This window comes from Trematomus bernacchii, unplaced genomic scaffold (assembly GCF_902827165.1).
Source record: "Trematomus bernacchii unplaced genomic scaffold, fTreBer1.1, whole genome shotgun sequence".
Lineage (NCBI taxonomy): Eukaryota > Metazoa > Chordata > Actinopteri > Perciformes > Nototheniidae > Trematomus > Trematomus bernacchii.
In genome coordinates, this window is record NW_022987573.1 from 3,632,801 (window position 1) to 3,652,113 (window position 19,313).

General features: G+C 39.7%; 1 protein-coding gene across 2 annotated transcripts; it reads left to right on the top strand.

Moving 5' to 3' along the window:
• Nucleotides 1-737: 737 nt before the first annotated feature.
• Nucleotides 738-7,647, top strand: zgc:113278 (uncharacterized protein LOC541528 homolog). 2 transcript variants are annotated; one of them, XM_034126627.1, is made up of 11 exons: nt 738-1,085; nt 1,911-1,971; nt 2,112-2,230; nt 3,296-3,412; nt 3,494-3,552; nt 3,929-4,013; nt 4,687-4,757; nt 5,215-5,319; nt 5,420-5,563; nt 5,686-5,846; nt 6,012-7,647. In XM_034126627.1, the coding sequence occupies exons 1-11, from the start codon at nt 966-968 to the stop codon at nt 6,083-6,085; spliced, it is 1,116 nt and encodes a 371-aa protein (XP_033982518.1). In that variant the 5' UTR covers nt 738-965; the 3' UTR covers nt 6,086-7,647. The 2 variants fall into 2 exon arrangements, with proteins under 2 accessions (XP_033982518.1, XP_033982519.1); XM_034126628.1 differs by having other exon boundaries at nt 3,929-4,004.
• The last annotated feature ends 11,666 nt before the right edge of the window (nt 7,648-19,313 follow it).

Here is a 19,313-nt window from a genome sequence, read left to right on the forward strand (position 1 = left end):
ATCCTGCTGTAAAAAGAAATGCACTAAATGCTTTGGGATTCTAGCAAACAGATTAAAACTAGGAGTGATTTATTACTTTAAGCTTGAGCTTAATTCCATCTTTAGCAAGGTTAATAAAACATCCGAATTTCATTTTTTTAATATTTCCAACCTTTTTGATACAGAAAGTTGCTGAATGAAGGTATTGCATGATTGTATTTAGTGGTTTAGACTGCTATAATTGCTGTTATACTTAGTTAAAAAGTCAATAAGAAAACTAAAACTTGTTCAGAAAAGACACTGCACGTCTGTAGCCTGTCTTTTAAAGTTATTTTATTCATATGTTGCCTTGCTCTTACCTACATCGGAGATCTTAATTAGTTTCTCCTCTGTTTAAAAAAAAAAACGTTTTTATTTTATTATTATTATGTTATGGCCCTAACTTTGGCACTGCATCTGCATATTAGAATTGAGAGCTCTCTCTGTACTTTTGAAAGGAAATTAAATACCTCTCGTTTTAATCTGGCTTTCAATTACCTGGTTTACAGATTATATTTAGTTACGTATACAAGGGTACAATTATTGAGTTAAAGCTTCTGGTTCTTCGTAGCAAAATGAAAATAGAATAAAAAAGTACAATTCTATATAGAAATGTGAGTCCCTGAACGCACCACGGGCCTGGGTTCTCCTTCTACGTCAATCTACTGGGCGGTTCATGAATGGGGGTTATGAAGTGGGAGGACCCGTCATCTGACTTTACCAGGCAGAGGGAAAGTGGGTGTTGTGCTGTAGTGTTTAGTTTGGTGCGATGCATCTTCATGACTGTTTTTAAAAGCAGCGTTTCACTGTGTGTCCGGACTGTAGCGACCAGCAAACAGCCGTCCGTTGGGACCGTTGAGGCCGCCAACAGCAGCCGTGCAGCGGGAGGGGGAAATAGCGCAGCCTGAAGCCCGGAGCCGGAGCAGGGAGAGCCGCGTCAGTGAGCCATGGGGTTCCGCAAGAAGAACAAGAGCCCCCCGGTGCTGAGCCACGAGTTTGTGATCCAGAATCACGCCGACATGGTGTCGTGTTTGGCCATGATTATCCTCCTCGGCCTGATGTTCGAGGTACTGTGTGCTTGGACAGGAGCTGTGGTTAGCAGAGTGATGTTAACTGCTGCTGCTATCGTTAGCTGACATGACAGCAGCACTACAGGGGCAGGGCGATAGTGTGTCTCTCTCCTTCCCTTCTCATGTGTCTCACTGATTGCCAAAGAAGATGGCGAGGAGGCCCACTGGCACAGCTAACAGGTCATTTTACCAGGCTAATGCATTGCCTCCGATGGAAATCAATACGTATCTGGCCTTTGGCAACAACATAGCCAGGCTAAATATCTGCCTACATGCTACACATTTAACTAACAGCAATTTTGGATAGATTGGATAGATAAAGTATAGCTGACTTTAAATGAAACAATACACTGACCTGTCCACACCCAAAGAAATATTGTTTAAATTGATCAGATTTACTCATGGTCAATATTTACCTGTAAGATAATGCTGGGTTATAAAGCTTGGTATACATTATCAATACCATTACTGATGGTTAGAGGCATTTTAACAATGAAAGTGACTTTACAAAATACCTAATTTTGCTAGAGCCCCTGGATGTTCCCAGATCCCATTTATGGTTATCATTGAATTCAGGATTTTGCACTATCACGACAGTCCTTACTAATCTAAATCTGTATGTGCATGAATTGATCATTATGTGCACATGTTGAAGAAAGTTATCACACCTAAGAGTAGTGTTCCCAAACAGGTAAGAGTTATTTCCCATGTTTATTTCAGTGTGAGTTAACTAACCAAAGGCTTGGATTTCTTTGTATGAAACATTTTCGTGATCAGAGAGAAACTCTTTAATCTGATCCTGTTTCTTTCTTTGTGTCACAGGTCACAGCCAAGTTCGCCATCATGTTCATCACAGTCCAGTACAATGTAACACAAGTTCTTGGTGAGCTCAATTTAACAGTGCTAGTACTCATTTCAGCTTTTTTAAGATCACTGAAATTGAACTGCATTTTCCTGCAACATTTTTCTGGAAAAATGCGCAGCTTGTTTAGGCATTAACTTTGTGTTTCTCTTTTGTTTCAGATGAGAAAAGTGATCCAGTGAACCTGTATCAGTACGGCCCTAAAGATGTGGCCACTGTGTTTTTCTATTTGCTTATTGCAGTCATCCTTCATGCCTTGATACAAGAATATATTCTGGACGTGAGTACATCAATATCCAAACTCCACAGCCATAATATTGGCTCACATTGTTTTTTATTGTTCGCACACAGCTGCCTATTATTTTGATCTTTTTACCTTTGAGTATTAACATGCCATGAGCGACACAAACTGTGCCGAAGGATCACTCTGCCGCTATGTTCTCAGCCTGCACACTGTCAGATGTATTGGTCTAGTTTTTCATTTGAAACACATCAAATAACGCTCATGTGTTTGCTCTGTTCTGATCCATGACTAAGGCTTGTATAGAAGTTATCACATCCAATACTTCTAGCTGCATGCGGAATAAACAATAATAACTGAAAAGATGTTCATGAAAAGATGATGTCTTTTATCTTTGATGTCAGTTCCTAGTGGTTATCATTATTATTTGATTCCAAAAATAAAAACCTTTGGTGGACTTTCAACAAAGAGGAAATTATTCTAAAGATAAGTCAAGGTTCTGCTTGCTGAAATATTCCTCTTCTTCATTGATGTTAATTATATTCATTTTGAAGCATGACAGCTATAACTCAGTAACAGGCAGTTCTATAAGCTTAAACCCTTTTTCTTCATGGCCCGTCCACACGGCGGCGTGCGTTGAAGCTTCAACGCTTCTGCCCATTCACTTTGAATGGGGTGACGTCACGCTTCGCGGAACTGCATTGTGGGAGCGTCGCTACGCTTTGCTCGCGGTGCTCGCTTCAAAAGTTGAGCAATGTTCAACTTTTAAAGCTTCGAGGGAAGCGTCAGCCAATCAAATCATATGCCAGTACAAGCTCTAACCAATCAAACCGCGTGCTTGTGTGTCTGGGGCGGGAGATTCATGTGATTGGTTGTTGGTCGAGTTTCAGACACGCCCGCCGGAAAGCTTCAACGCACGCCGCCGTGTGGACGCTGCGTCACAAGTCAATTGTGGAATGTAATGTACCAATATCTTTGTTTTGAAATGAGATATGACTAACTAAAAGAGGGATGCATACTTCAAAGATAGAAAAGGAAGAATCAAATGTCCCCAACGTGATTAATCTATGTGTTCACCTTGTGTAATATGTTGTTCATTTTCAGAAAATGAACAGGAGGTTGCATTTGTCAAAAACCAAACACAGCAAGTTCAACGAGTCTGGACAGTTGGCAGCGTTCTACCTGTTCTCCTTCATCTGGGGCTGCAGCATCCTAACAGCGGTATGGCGGTCAGGAGTCAAAGAAACACTCTGTCCCAGCATGCATTAAGCTATATCTGATGTCCTGTCTCTTCTCCCACAGGAGGACTTTGCAACAAATCCTACATTCTTATGGGAGGGGTACCCACACACTCACATGGTGTAAGTACAAACTGACACATTATCCAATTATTAATGAGTTCTACTGAGGAAGTTTTTCCATTTAGAAGTATTTTCAGCCCTTATTTTTAAATAAATTATACACTTGTATTGTTTCACTTGTTTTGAATTAGATGGTAATGGAATTGATCTAAAAAACAACTTCCTGTTTTTTCTTCTAACTTTCATATCACATTCTGAAAGTCATAGATGTTGTTTGATATGCCATTTGTTGTACCTCTCGCTGTATTTTAATAGAAGTTACAGAACATTGCACCATGCACAGCATTATCTATTGTTCATTAATATGATATGAACTTCTGTCCAAGACGAAATAACACCCAGACTCTCTCCTCTGAACAACCTGTCCTCTGTCTAGTTTTCAGGTCAAGTTCTTCTACATTTGCCAAATTGCCTATTGGCTCCATGCACTTCCTGAACTATACTTTCAAAAAGTACGGAAGGTGAGACTTGTTTAAGAAAAGGTTTTACTTGAAAGCAACATATTTATGTCCATCAGCAGTCTTGTTTTTGCAGTGTAACCTTTTTACAGATTAATTGGTGAAGACATTTTGTGTAATGGCTCTGCAGTGTGTTGAATGCAGTTGTTTATACCTCAGTCAGTTATTGTCCCCTCTAACCGCTGCTAATCCCTGCTGGCGTTTTCATGTGCCTCCATGAAGAATCAGCTGACAACTCTGCAGATGTGCAGTTTGTAAGAGCCAGGAATACCTTAAAAAAAACAACACTTTTGTTGCAGAACCTATACTCAAGCTGTAAATGTTTTTTTGTTTGAATAAGCATGCAGAAGCTGGCAAAGAAGCTTTTTCTACTCCATTGTTGTTGTTAGGGATTGTATGTGTGTATGGCCATAATTTTAGAGCCAAGTAAATGTTAAGGCATAAATTGCATAGAAGATGTATCATATAGTGTAAAAACAGGGGTGTTAATTAGCCTTGTTTGTGTTTTGATTGTAGCAGTGTTTGAAGAAAATCATTGTTCCTTAAGATCAATCGCTAAACATTAAATAAGACTATTAAATATTTTGTGATCCTTTAAACCAAGCTGTGCTCTTTGAGGTTACTGATGCTGCTGCTGTTACTAACTTCTGTCTCTCCTTTTATTTTATTTCCATAGGAGGACATCCCCCGCCAGCTCTATTACATCTGCCTTTACGTTGTCCACATCACTGGTGCTTACGTCTTAAAGTGAGTGAAATAATTAAATGTTCGCATGGCTTCCACTGAGAATTAAATAAGGAAGCATATCCTAGTTATATCTCGCATACATATTTGAAACCAGTGTGTGATAAAACGTTGTTAATTTTTGCTATTGCAGGAAAGTGTATAAAAATAATACGTTATTGTTAGTTTTTTTTTGTTCTCAAAAGTTAGACTCAGGGGTTGCTCAGTATTAGATTTCTTTAGTTTTCACACAACACCATGAACATAATCTTTACACGTAAGGCCAGGTCAGCTGACTCTATATGGGAAATTAAACCATGTGGTGTCGCACTGTGTTTTCAGCCGTATCTGTAAGAAGAGTATGTTTAAAGTTTAGTATCTATATCTGATAATGTTCAGTGTTGTCTTCTCTCTTTGTTCATGCGCTGAGGTCTTAGTTGATTCTGTGTCTTCATCCCTCTCTCCTCTTCCCCTGTGTTAGCCTCCACAGACTGGGCCTGGTGTTGCTGGTCCCTCACTACCTAGTGGAGCTCCTGTTCCACGCTTCACGCCTCTTCTACTTCAGTGATGAGAACAAGCAGAAGGGGTACTGCTTTCATTCATCTTACAATCAAGCTGTCATTTTTCGAAATGAGCAAATTCCACCTTACTGATTTCAACAACCTCTTGTCTTTTTTTCTTCTCAGTTTCACCCTGTGGGCGCTACTCTTTGTGATTGCCCGCCTCCTCACCCTCACTCTTTCAGTTCTGACGTTTGGCTTTGGGCTGCCCCGTACAGAAAACCAGGGCTTTTCTCTAGCAGAAGGCAACTTCAATGTGCTCACCATAAGGCAAGTGCAGATGACAGGAAGACGTTTTAATATGTCGTACCTAGCAAACTAAAACATTTTGTTTCTGTTCACAATTTAAATAACTTTTGTAGTTCTTAAAATGCATCTTACTCTCCCACCAGGATGACTTGTCTGGCTGCTATCTGCCTGACACAGGCTTGGATGATGTGGAAATTCATCAACTTCCAGTTGAAAAAGTGGAGGGAGCACAGCCAGAACCAGGCGTCAAAGAAGAAGGCAGTCAGCCCAAAGAGCAAGCCTCAAAAAAGGGAGCCTACAAGGGGTGAGTATTCACAAACTTAAGCATCCTTTCAGTAAACCAAATAAATCAAATGCAATACTCTGTTTTTTGTCTCGTTTCAGATTGTTTCTTTAATATTTTCATTGTTGAACATATACATCTGAAATGGCTTTCATCAGGAATGATTCTAGTCCCTTGTCTTGTCAGGAGGTGCTGCCAATGGAGTTTTGAAGTCTGAGGATAAAACGTCGCCACGGGCAAGAAAAGCCAAAGCTTCATAGAGCTGGAAGAATTGGAGAAAAAAGACAGACTGAGTGAGGGAGATCTGACAATATGAAATAATGTCTCTATACAACTTCTAATTTTGTCTACTTCTCTCCTAAACAAATGTTTAAGCGCACTAAGAAACCTTATCATACAACTGTCCTTTTGGGGTTTGGAAAAGTTCAGTGTTACTGTCTGCTAGAAATGTTTATTATTAATTTGGGCTTTCTGCAGATGGGACATTGGCAGGATAGTGCTGGGTTTGATGCTTTAAGAGGAAAGATTTCAAAGTGTCCTTTTGTGTAAAATGATGGTCGCTGGGTACTTTTAAGCTGAGTCGCTCTCCACTAAATTCACTTTGAATCAGTTAAAGTCAAGTAACTCAAGAAGTTTAAAGACATTTTAACTTCAGGTCAACAAAGTGATAATGTAAAGATTTACAGTACGGGGTGTCATTTTCAAGTTTGGGCCTTATTCAGTTCAACTTAAAAAACAGGCCACTAGCTCTAGTCCCAAAATAAATCCTTAATTTCTCTGTAAAACAGCACTCTGATATTCTGTTGTCAGGAAAATATGCTAAATAAGTTGCTCCAGCAGAATACTTGTGCTATTTAGGTATTTTGCATAGTTGCAGCCACAAAACTGAAGCTTGTACTTAACTCTCTGATCATTTACTGACATTATTTGACAGCTTCTGCCTTTGAAATCCAACATGTTACGAGATGGAGGTACTGTATTTTCGTTTGCTTTTATCACTAGCCTGGTAATCAGCTTCTCCCTGTTCCAGGGGCTCCTCCAGGTTTGGTGACTTACCAACAGGAAGCTGCAGTGTCATCTGTGATGCTGTACTGTATGCATACAGTTCAATCTTTATAATGGCATGATTGGAAACTTGAGCAAGAAACCGAGGCTGTGATTCAGTCCTTTATATGGTAATGTCAATGCATGACAGTTTAAGGCTAAAGACTTTATGGCTAGTTCCTACCTGTGCTGTTGAGTTTGCATCTCTCTCACACACAAACACACACACACAAGCATTCAGTGGCCTTTTAACAACTACTGCAAGAGGTCTTAGTAATTTATGTTTGCCATACACGACAAATAGTTATTATTTAATATGCTTTGACAAGCTATAACCAGCAGACACGGCGGTACATAGCAACTGTGTTTAGTTAATCCAAACAATACAATCTTTCTTCAAGTGTCCTTATACTGTCAGTGGTTTGTATCACTCGTTCCGCTTGTGTTGCGTTCTGTTTGCCTCCTTTGTTCGCTTTTTTATTCTCGGGTATCAGGGGACACGCTATCCACCACTTAAGTTTAAGTTACATCCCATGGTGCATTGGGAGGTGTGTTTGTAAGGGGATGTGTTTGTGTGCCTGTGCACTTACTTGTGTGTATGTGTGTACAGTATTGTTTTGCCTACTGTGTAGCCTATGTGATTTAACCGGGCGTGAAAGTGAATCATGATGATGATGATGATGATGATGATGATGGCGGGTGATGACAACCAGGTTTATTGCTTGTCTCGTAAAATAATTATTGCCTGTGTGCAGTGCATGAAATGTAACAATCCGTTGATTGACTCCTGCCCTGTGTTGTATTTCTCAATAATTTCCTTAAGTTCACTTTTGTTGGTCTCAGTCTCCAACACGCTTCTGTGTGTGAACCGCTGAGTTGTGGATTAGGGCTGCACAGTATAGGGAAAATAGGTGATATGCGATGACGTTGAATATCGCGGTCACAATACTAACAATGAATAAACAGATACTAAGGTATACTGTAACACATTTCTTGTTAAATTAACAATATGAAAGAACATTTTATCAATATCAATATCAATAGAAACACAAAAGGAACAAATAAAAAATCACTTTTTATTGTGTAATTTCTACTGATACTCTTTTAACTCACTCGTAAATTCCCTTGCAGTCTTTTGCGAGAAAGTCTGAATTGCTTTTAAAAAGAAACAATATATTGTGCAGCCCTATTGTGGATTGGTGTATTTCCTATAGGTTATGGGTTACTAAATGCTTATGTGTTTAATGTGTCTGCCCCTCAGATACCCTTTTCCTGTGTGAGAGAGATTCAGTGTTTACCGTTTGCCAAATGTGGCATGTTCTGTCCGTCCGGCTTCACCTTTTCAATGATCCTGACATTGCTATGGAGCTCACGTATTGTACTGTTGGACCTGAAGTCCTGCTCGACTGCTAAACCACTGTGCATGTGAAGCTCTGTGCAGCAAAGACTGCTACCTGTCTGCGGACAGTCGAAGTTTGGAGTCTTAGTCCAGAGCAGGGATGCGATTAAGATGCGATCCATTTTTGCACGCTTTATCGATCGTTACCGGGACTTTGACAGTCTTTAAAGCCCTTTGTCTTGGTACGGCGGTGTCATAGGAGGAAAGGCGTAGCAGAGGACTTATGTACCAGCCTGTTATTAAACTGTCTCAGATGTAAAAGATAAAAAACTGACTAAACCCTACACTGTACTAAAATATGTGTCAGATTTTTAAGCTATTTTTATAGAGGGGAAACTGTTGAAATTCACTGTTGTTCAGTACACACGTGTGAATATTTGTTTTGCATCCATATTGATATGAATTGTTTTTTATATAAGAATGAAGCTTGCTGAACTGTTAGCGTGGATATACGTTGTGGTATGACTGTAAACATTTATTTAGCCTACAGGTTTATTTAACTTCATGGCCTTATTAGAGCAAAGAGAACTCAATTGTATAACAGTGCTCAGTTAACAATATGCTGCAGGTGTACTCTGCAGATATCACATGTATTATGATCGTGAAGTACACCACACACAGTTTAAATATATCATCAGCAGAGCAAATGGTCAGTTTGTTCTTTCCAGTTTGTTACAGGTATTTTTCAATGCTTGTGATAACAGGCCCGGATGTAGAATGGACATTTTGCAGTGAAAACATCTGTAAATGTGTCTTGCTCAACAGATGTCACACTGTACAACAATCAGCAGACATATAGGCTCTGAAACAGGAGCCGCTCTGCAGTTCATGCCCCCATGCCTCGCTTTGAGACACAATAGCCTGTATAATCTCACAGGAATGCACTTTTTTGCATAATATGCATTATGTCAGAGCACCATAACACTGCTCACTTTGGCTGTTTCTGCATTTATTTTCAATGAATTACAAATGACAGTTGATCTATTTCTAATTGTGCATTTTGTAAAAACGATAAAAGGCTGCAATGATTTAACACTACGAGCAACCTCTAGGTGGCAACAATCTTTAACGCATTTGACCATGAGATCACTTAAGAAAAAAAAAGGCCTGCACAGCAGAGACACCAATTTATTGTGTTTTATTGATTAATTATGCACCTTTATTTTAATTTCCTGCTTGATTATTGATGTTGCGATATATTTCCTTTTCAAATATGTTGTCCCTGAACTGCTCTGATGGTATATATTTATGCAACTTCTCGTGAGTTCTGATCATGTTTTTCTCCGTCACTATTTTTTTATTTCATGTTTGAATAAAGCTTTTATTCATTACACAAAACTGTTGAACATATTTGTTAACTAGTAAGTGCTGCCCACATGTTGAGCACTTGAACTGTCTCCACGAAAATTCCTTTAATTCAAAAATTGCATGCGAAAAAAAAATGTTACGTGCACAGTACACAATGAACACTGTAGATAATTATCCACTTCTGAGGTGAACCAGCACTAATAAGGTCATTGACAAAGCAGAGATGTGCATCAGATATTGTTTATTGAGGCTTTCCTCTCACTTGTTCATTACACCTTTTCACGTATTTCACCAAATTATTTATTTGAGAGACAAACTAGATTTAAAAAATGTTATTTATGCTGTCCATTGGGGATGGTGTCAGGGGACGTGAGAAAACATTAGCCAACCCCTACTTCTTTGCTACTTACCACCAGGGGGCAATGCTGAGCTTTTTGCCTGAGGGACAGAAGCAGTCTGCAGGGGCATAGCTGCATACGGACCATAGATACGGACCTGCATTAATAAATCACTAGTCAGAATAAGAAAGACAGAAATGATGTCTTATCACTTGGTATGAAGCTCAACACTCTTAAACAGATTTAAGTATGCAGTCAACCTACAGGATGAAGCTACTGATGTTTTGCATTATGTGTTTTTCCTAATATGTGAGTGAATTTCAGATGGGAGAGACCTCTGCCTCAACTCCACTGTGCAATTTGACTAGAAGGGCACTGTAAACATGACAACGGCGTCCATGGATGGTGAGGTATGAGCACAACACGAGGAGAGACACCTGCAGCTCACTGCTAATGTGTTGTGTTGTTTCAGAGTAATGGGTTTTCTCTGGGCAATCAGACAGCATGATGGATCAGTGGGAGCCAGAGAGGCAGGCTGGGGCTCTGCAGGGTCAGCACAAGGACAGGAGTTCACACACACGCTCTCCATCACACACACACACACACACACACATGGCTGTACTCCAACCCAAACATACATGACCTGATCCCTCTAGTGTACTTCGAAAGCAAACTTGCAGAAAGAGTCCAACAGCAGGAGGGACCTGCTAAAGCGAGGGGAAAAAAATCATTATTCAACTCTTTATTTCTTTTAACTCTTAATTCCTCCCCTTCATCCAAAGAGGATAAATCTCTCGCTGAATCGTCAGTATTATGTGTAATTTCCATATAAATTAGCTTCATTAAAAGGGGAGTACTTTCTTATTTAACGAAGCTCATTTGAAATTCTGTATTTAATAAGACATGCAATCCCAGACTTGCAGACTAATAGCCAACAATTAGCAGGACTGGAGCATGTGTGTGCGTGTGCCTTTGTGTTAGTAAATGTGTGTCCGTGTAATCTCTTGGACGTATTGCTGTCCCTCAGTGTTATTGTCATTCATTGTCTCAGATGAGCAAATTGGGCAGCAGCTGCTCTCCCAGCCAGGTTTACTTGCAGGGACCCATAATGCTCGATGGAGATTTCTAAGACGTTAGTGACCTTACGTCTTTTTGTGAGCGAGCAGACGAGAGGGGAGTGTGCGAGGTGAGCAATAGAGCAGGTGTGGACCAATGAAGGACAGAGTGTAGCAGGGGTGGAAACATCTGGAGGGATCACAGGCATGGGAATGAAAAGCAGACGGAGGGCGTGAAGACAAAATGGTAAAGGAAGTGAGAGGAAAAGAGCCAGACGGAGAGCAATGTGGAGCTTTGATTTACAGTAGAACGAAGCAGAGTAATGGAGGGAAGTGTGTGTGTGAGTGTTGTGAAAAGGAGACCAGTGCCCTATCAGTGTCCGTCAAAGGCAACTTTGAACAGACGCCTGATTTAAAGGGGAAAGGTTAAAAAAGGGACAACAGGGAAAGAAATGGGAGAGATAAAAGGATTGGATGGGAGGAACAACAGATAAAGGAAAATGTATCTTGATGTTTCTTGGCATCTCTTATGACCATTTATGAATGAGTTACTAACATTTATAATTGGTAAAAGGGAGCCTTATTGTAAAGTGTGAAACACATCACCATCTATTGATGAGATACTAACATGTATAACTACTGAAAGGGTGCGTTGTTTTTAAGTGTAATACACATGTCCATTTATGAATGAGTTATAACATTCACGCTTACATAATACACATTTTTCACATGAAATGCAAAGTAAGATGCAAAAGAGCCAAGCAAAACATTTCATTCACACATGAAGAAAATTAGGACTCAAAGTAATGACTGTTTATGACTGATACACATATTTAAACATAAAAGCTTTTCTCAGACATAAATGAAAGACTTGGTAAGACATAAAATACTTTGTGTATATCCTTGAACAAGCGTCCAAGCAGTCCATCAGGGTGAGCAGAGCCAAGCCAAGATGACCATTCAAGAACCTTGAGGTGTTCCTCCAACAAACTCTCTGTACGGTTTCCTCTCAGTCTACGGACATGTCCTTTGACGGTCGACCAAGCTCTTTCTATATGTTGTGTATGACTGCCGTCTGGGGGTTCACACACCACCTACTGTGGTTTATGGTGTAGTGGTTGTACCCATGTTACTCAGCACTCTCCTGTATGCCCTCCACTCATCACTAATAATGCTACTTCCTGACTTAACATGCCGTCTAATCAGAGGGACAAGGTGGCATCTTGATCGTTTCTCCAGTAGTTTCAACACTAGTCTCTGCTTTGGTCTTTAACTCCCATCATTCCGAAGACCCATTTCTTCCTTCTCCAGGTATGTCCAAAGCGTCCACGTTCATACCAACAAAAAATGTATCATAACATAATCTTAGTTAACAACAAAATGCACACAACTTACAGTAAAAATGGTTGCACATCATGTTTCAAAATGCCATACTTGTTTATTAGGTGCATTGTATAACATAAGTTAAGGATAATTATACAGTAATGGTCCATATTGATTTTTTGTATTCTCTTGTACAAGAAAGCCCATCTCTAACTGCCGAACATAGGAATACTCAAATAAAAATAGTTTACTTTATCAGCATTGGTGTTACCAATGCTTACTATTTATTTGATACCAATTTGGTAATACAATTAATAAAAAGAACAAGGAATTGGGTTCGTTCTTCAGATATGACTGTGACGTTAACGTGTAAGCTCAATAATGAACTCCAGCTCAACCAACCATATTGTAATATCTAAGTAATCATCTTGAAATATGACATTCATATTTGTAATATACACACATCTTATTGAGGTTAATTTCACTATGCCACTCTTCAACACTACTTTGACGTTAGCTTGTCTACATAATCGATCATAGCAAATTTAAATGAACCTTATCAATGCATAAAGTTACCTACTAATAAAATATCTCTAACTTACAAGGATGACCTTATTTTACCAACCTCAAACAGAAGCCGTTTGTTCTACAGTATTATCCCACTTAATGCTTAACACTTCTCTATTACGTTTTAACTTGGAGGCTACGAGTAGCATCGTTAGCACAGATGTAGCTACCACTTGCTTACTACATGCTAACCCAAGCCTTAACATTCATTAACGTTAGCTGACTAAAAACATAAGCAACACATAAATAAAGTACTCGAATTTCACTCACCGTAAAACTGCAGTCATGCACCGTTTGTTTTAAACGTGGAGCAAGTCACAATAGTACGATATAAGCATGAAGAATAGTCCACAAGGCACCAGCACAACAAACACAGCAGAGTTCAAGTTATGTTCCCCGGATGAGTTGAGCAGGTAGAGCCCCTGTAGCATCACGGAGCTGCTAGCAGAGCAGAAAGCTAACAGCAGCACTCACTGGACAGACCTGTCACTCAATGTGACCACGCCCTAATTTATGCATAACTTTAAAGGTAGGGTAGGTAAGTTTGAGAAACCGGCTCGAGATACACTTTTTGTTATATTCCATGGAATGCTCTTAACCTCCCGATAGCAATGAATATTTTAAGTGCTTTGACAAAAAATCCATTAAAAAATGTCATCTGTGGAAGCCGTAATACTGTAAAAAGTACGACCAATCATTTTAGCCGTCACGGTGCGTCTACACAGCAGCGTTAAAAACATCTTGGAGGTGGGCGTATCTGAAGCTTGAGGATTTTTTGCGAGCAAGGCACGAACAACCAATCACATGAATCTCCCGCCCGCGACATACGAAGCAAAAAAGCCCGAAGTAAACTGGATATAAACTCCCCAAAACAGGCGAAAACCTACCACTGTCTCTGCCACCTCCCTCCATGCCTGGCTCCTCCGGTTTATATCCCGGGAGGTCTGGTCATAAAGCACCGGGTGATTGATTCGCTACCGCTAATTTCTCCTCCATGTTTTGGAATATGAGGAAATGACCTGCGGTATGTCTCTCCCAGCATACACGCCGTTTGATTGGCTAGAGCTTGAACGGTCAGATTTGCGTACACGGGATTTGATTGGCTGACGCTTCCACCTCAGCCTCAAAAGTTGAACATTGTTCAACTTTGAATCCTGAAAATCCTGAAAATCTCTGCTCGCCTGCCCACAATGCATTTCGGCGAAAAGTGAGGGAAAGTGACGTCACCCCATTCAAAGTGAATGGGCAGAAGCGTTTCAAGATTTTTTTAACGCTGCTGTGTAGACGCACCGTCAGCCTTCCATCTGTGCACAAACTTATCTCGTGCCCTCATTGGTCATGTGCGCGTTTGTGTGTGTTGGAGGAGGGGCTCTATAAGGAAGTGGCAGATTTTCTCCGGTTGTGTATTTTCAAATTCTAGCGATCTCAAGCCGGTTTCTCAAATGTACCTACCCTACCTTTAAGGCTTAATATAACTTAAACTAATTATAAATAGTAGTAACTCATTAATAAATGGTGATTTGTTTAACACTTTACAATACAATTTATAAATTATAAATGGTTGTAACTCATTAATAAATGGGAATGTGTTTTACACTTTACAAGGCTCCCTTTTGGCAGTTATAAATATTAGTAACTCGTTAATAAATGGTCATAAAGAGATGCCAAGAAACATCAAGATGGATGGGGGGCTGATGAAGAAGACGAAGTAAGCTAGGTAGCCAATATAAGGCTTAGTCATCTTGCCAAATAGTGAGCCTGTGTCGATGTGTGAAAACTATGTTAGAACTGGTTTATAAATGGTTCTTAATGATTAATAAATTGTTTACAACCTAATTAATAACCTAATTATAAACCCTTTATGAATCCTTTATAAGGGTAGTCTTATTGTAAAGTGGTAACAAGACGACAATAAAATCTGAGAGTAAAGTGAAATAAAATTGATTTGACCTCAAAGTGTTAAAGCCACTCACACAATTCATGTCAATGCAACTGTTGGGATAAGTGACCTTTCTGGCATTTACTCACAACTTTGGTGAACTTTGACAGGCAAAATGTACACAATTGACCAAAGACTCTCATTAACCCTTCCATGTTGAAATGGCGTGCAATCCTTAGAATAAAATACCATTGAGGAGTAAAGTAAGAAAATGTAAAGATGCCATTCTGATTGACTCGTGTAAGCTAGTTTCTGGCTGGTTTGTTAGCTCTCAACTTGACCCCTACACTAATTCATTAAGTAGTTTTAGCAAGGCCCAATTTTCGTGAAGTCATGCAGATGAAGTTTACATTACTTTCTAGTGTGACTCCACTCTTTGTAATGTCTCCTGCCAGAGAAGTCCATTATCTTCCTTATAGGTCTCCAGACGTAGAAACATATTGAAGACATCAAAGGCCAACACATGTCTTTCTAAAATAACAGATCCTGCCAGAGCTGCTGGGGGAAATTCTGAGATCACATGTTGCACACCAGATCGGGATGTTGTGCTTAAGACCTTTTTCACGCTTCCACATGTGTTCCAGTGTGCTTTTCTAAACTGGATTGATTACAGCTCTGTGCTCACTCAATAATTTTGCAATTAATAAAATGCCCTACATTGTGACGATACGTTTTTCAACAAGCAAGGTTTGCCCTAACCAAAACAAGACACTGTGCAGCATGTTGCAGTGTGAGCTAGTGAAGACCTCCGCCATGGAGTCGGCACGTGTCACTTTAGCCTCAGGCGTTCACATTGAGCAACAAAGAAATCAAGAAAAATGTGTAGAATATGACTTATGTTTGTCCTTTAGACACTGTGGAATGTTTCTGTGTTTGTGTTTTCATGTGGCTGTGCACCAACAAGCATGTACATGCACACACACATGGCCCAGCCTGTAAGTGGGACATCTGACAGCACTAGCAGGGTCACGTGTGTTTATACAGTCTCATCTGTTCCTCCGTTGCCACAACTCTCTCGGTAACACTCAGTCTGTGCACTCTTCCACAGTGACGGTAAACACACAGTGCCAGGCTCCATCTTCTCCCTCTTCTCACTCATTTCCTCCACCACCTTTTTGAGGGTTTTGTTTTCCCAAACAGCAACTTTATCGTCCCTTCGGGCTTTCCACTCAGTGATTCTACAACTGCTCCCGTTTTTGCTTTATCTGTTCAATCATGTTGTATTGATTTTGCATTGGATGATGGTGAGGTAGGTTTCACAAACAGAAATGGAGGCAGAAGGTACTAGCTAAATAAGGAAGAAGCATATGGTGGATTCATATAAGTATGAAAAACTAATTGTTTCCCTCAGCTCCAGTTTTAGCTTTCCTCCTTTTTCCTCAATCCGTCTAAATATCTTCCCTTTTGGGTAAAATTGTATACATTATATATCCATGCGAATGCTAATGAGCCAACATGGAAGTGTGTATGTTCAAGGTCACCTCTTCCTCACCCCAGCTTCAGACCCAAAATGTGCTGCTGATGGTGGGAACTAGTATTAAGAAAATATATCATATGGAAGCATTCAAGTGTACAGTACATGTATCCACCTGGTTCATTATTCATAGTGTGTACATTCACATATACGGTACACACAGATAGGGATGCAACTAACAAATGTTTCAATTATTCACTTATCTAGTTATTTTAAGACAAAGCTGGCACTAGAGAATATTTGGGAATATTGCAGTATGTTTTTATTTCGATTAATGATCTTTGTTTAATTCTCTGAAATTATTTTATCAACTGATCCTCTCAGCTCTACATCAATATGTAATGGCATTTTCTGCATATGGGTTGCCTCCTTTCTCTCCCCATGTCTCAAATCTGTGTGCATGTGTGTGCGTGCATGTGTATGTGTGTGTGCTGTTTCACTACCCTCCTGAAGCCTCGTTCCTACCTGTTTGGAATTTTAAGAAGCTTCCCTCTTCCTCTCACCTTCCCACAACTCTCTCTGCAGTCCCCTAAATTCTGTCTCAACAATAAATTGCATGCTGGTAAATAAAACCAGATCATCTTCTGGCCACACTATTAACAACCATAACAGATTGATATTAGGCAGTAAGAGTGCTTTAGTGTATCTTTAAGCATTACGGTCAAGTACAATTGTGAAGTGAGTTTGATGCTGGTTAGGTGACTCTGTAGGATTTGTGTGTGCGTGCCTGTGTTTCTTCACATTACATTTAATTTTCTGCCATTTCCTCTTTTCTTTTAGCCTCAGGCCACACTATGGAATTTTCCAAATAATGGACAATAAGTACCATAATAATGTGGATTTAAATAGAGTGGAACTGCAACCTAAAGCTAGCTGGGTATATCAAAACAATTCTCCACTGTTCGACTTAAAAGGGTTTCACTCCAAAATGCAATCGCTGCAAAGCCATTTAAGAAAAATGCTTGCAGATATTCTTAAAAGCTGTTAATATTTCAAAACAATATATTCAGCTGCTATTATTTGTAAGCAAAGGCCTGAAGGAATTATTTGTCAGATAGTATGTTGTAAGTATAATAACAATAACCAAAGAATAACTGATGTTACAGGAGCATGCCGGTGGTTTATGCTTTAAACCAACAAATAGTTATTAGTATAATAGTATAAAATAGTATTTTTTCCAAGGTTTAGAAGCCAATTAAGCCAATGTATAGATAAATAACAAAATAAATTATCGGTATAGAAAATTGCAGCTAATGTTGAAGGAAACCTATACTTACATAAAGACAAAGACCTTTTATAGTGTGGTTAGTCATGCTGCCTATAACTGAACCATAACATGACACTGTGCAGCATGTTGCAGTCTGAGTTAGAGAAGGCTTTCGCTATGGAGTCGGCGCGTTTTACCGCAGGTCTCCCTTGAAAAAAGAGATCTCAATGGGATTTTTTAACCTGGTTAAATAAAGGCTACAAACAAAACGTGTCACTTTAGCCTCAGGCATTCACATTGAGCAAGTAATCACCCAACTTTCATACAGTCCTTGTACTTTTCAATTATACGATCCTCTATACTGTAGTCTTATGCACATTCCTCTGTCAAAATGTGTTAATTCCTGCATTACATAGATTACAATGTACATATTTCTAATATTTTTTCATATTTATTTTGTAAATGTTTCCATTTTCCATTATGTTTCTTTGCTGAACAATTCTCTTGTATGTTCCTCAGTGTGTCAATGTATTACAGAATCAAAGTGCACAGGCTTGATCTGATGTTTTTGTGAAAATGAGCAGCTGTCTTCTTAGCGTATGACATGCACAAAAGTTTTACATTGTGAAAACACTTTTCAAGTAATGTTATTTCACACAACCTGTCTTTTCTCAGAAATATTAGTTACTTTAATTTTAAGGATCTTACTATTGAGATCTTTGCTTTCCAAGAGCATTAACATTTCTCTCTGAGTAATATTCTAATCACATTTTCTTCTTAGTTTTGCCTGATGAATTATCTTTGACCCATGAGGCTAATTGCTATAAGCCTTCTCTGCAAACCCTATTTCAACATCTTCGTACTCTCCGTAGTCTCTTACATTCTTCCCCGTCTTGTACACCTCCCTCCATGTCTTTCCATGTCAAACTGTTAAAGTTTTACCTTATTTTCACTCCCTCCATGTTCCTTTAAGCTACAACACTTCCTCTCCTTCATCACACTGACAACTCCACACTTGTTTCTTCTCTCTCCTTTTCATACTTTATGTTTCTTTAACACGTATGGGTTTTTCCAGCTACCCTTCTCTTCAGGCAATAGGCACCATTTATCATTATCTGTGATCTTGTCTCTGCGTCGTCTGAAACTGCCTTAAACTAAACTCGACTATCTCATCATCTTGTCTCACTTCTCTCTCACCTTCCTGTTCTCATCTTCTTTCATTCCCACTGTCATTGACACAACAGGAGTGTGTGTGTGTGTGTGTGTGTGTGTGTGTGTGTGTGTGTGTGTGTGTGTGTGTGTGTGTGTGTGTGTGTGTGTGTGTGTGTGTGTGTGTGTGTGTGTGTGTGTGTGTGTGTGTGTGTGTGTGTGTGTGTGTGTGTGTGTGTGTGTGTGTGTGTGTGTGTGTGTATCTATCTGTGCTCCTGTCCGCCACCCATCACCATAGAGACGGATTTTTGGTTTGGATGTCTTGGCAGCAGTCGGGGCGCTGTGCCGACGTGTCCCAGTTCATAGGCCACCCGGCGCAGACGTCACTGCTCCACGCTGACCCTGCCAGCTCACATATGGAGCCCACATATGGGCCTCATCTATAAGAGATAGGCGGGCTGAAGAGCCACAGTCCCTCCAGTCAAACAAACCAGTTCACACAAAGCTGGCTACTGTGAAAAAAGGGCTGTAGGATGTAAAGGGACATTTTAGCATTCATGAAGATGGAAAACCTGACAGAAAAATGATGAACATAATATTATAAAATGTCCCCCAATTTCTTTGACTATAGTGCTACAATTAAGATGTATTTGTAATTGTATTCACATGTGTCATATTAACTGGT

Coding starts and splice junctions, on each gene's coding strand:
- zgc:113278 (XM_034126627.1), top strand. CDS start 966: ATGGGGTTCCGCAAGAAGAACAAGAGCCCCCCGGTGCTGAGCCACGAG. Junction 2,231..3,295: donor TACAAGAATATATTCTGGAC/GTGAGTACATCA, acceptor GTTCATTTTCAG/AAAATGAACAGGAGGTTGCA. Junction 5,564..5,685: donor TTCAATGTGCTCACCATAAG/GCAAGTGCAGAT, acceptor CTCTCCCACCAG/GATGACTTGTCTGGCTGCTA.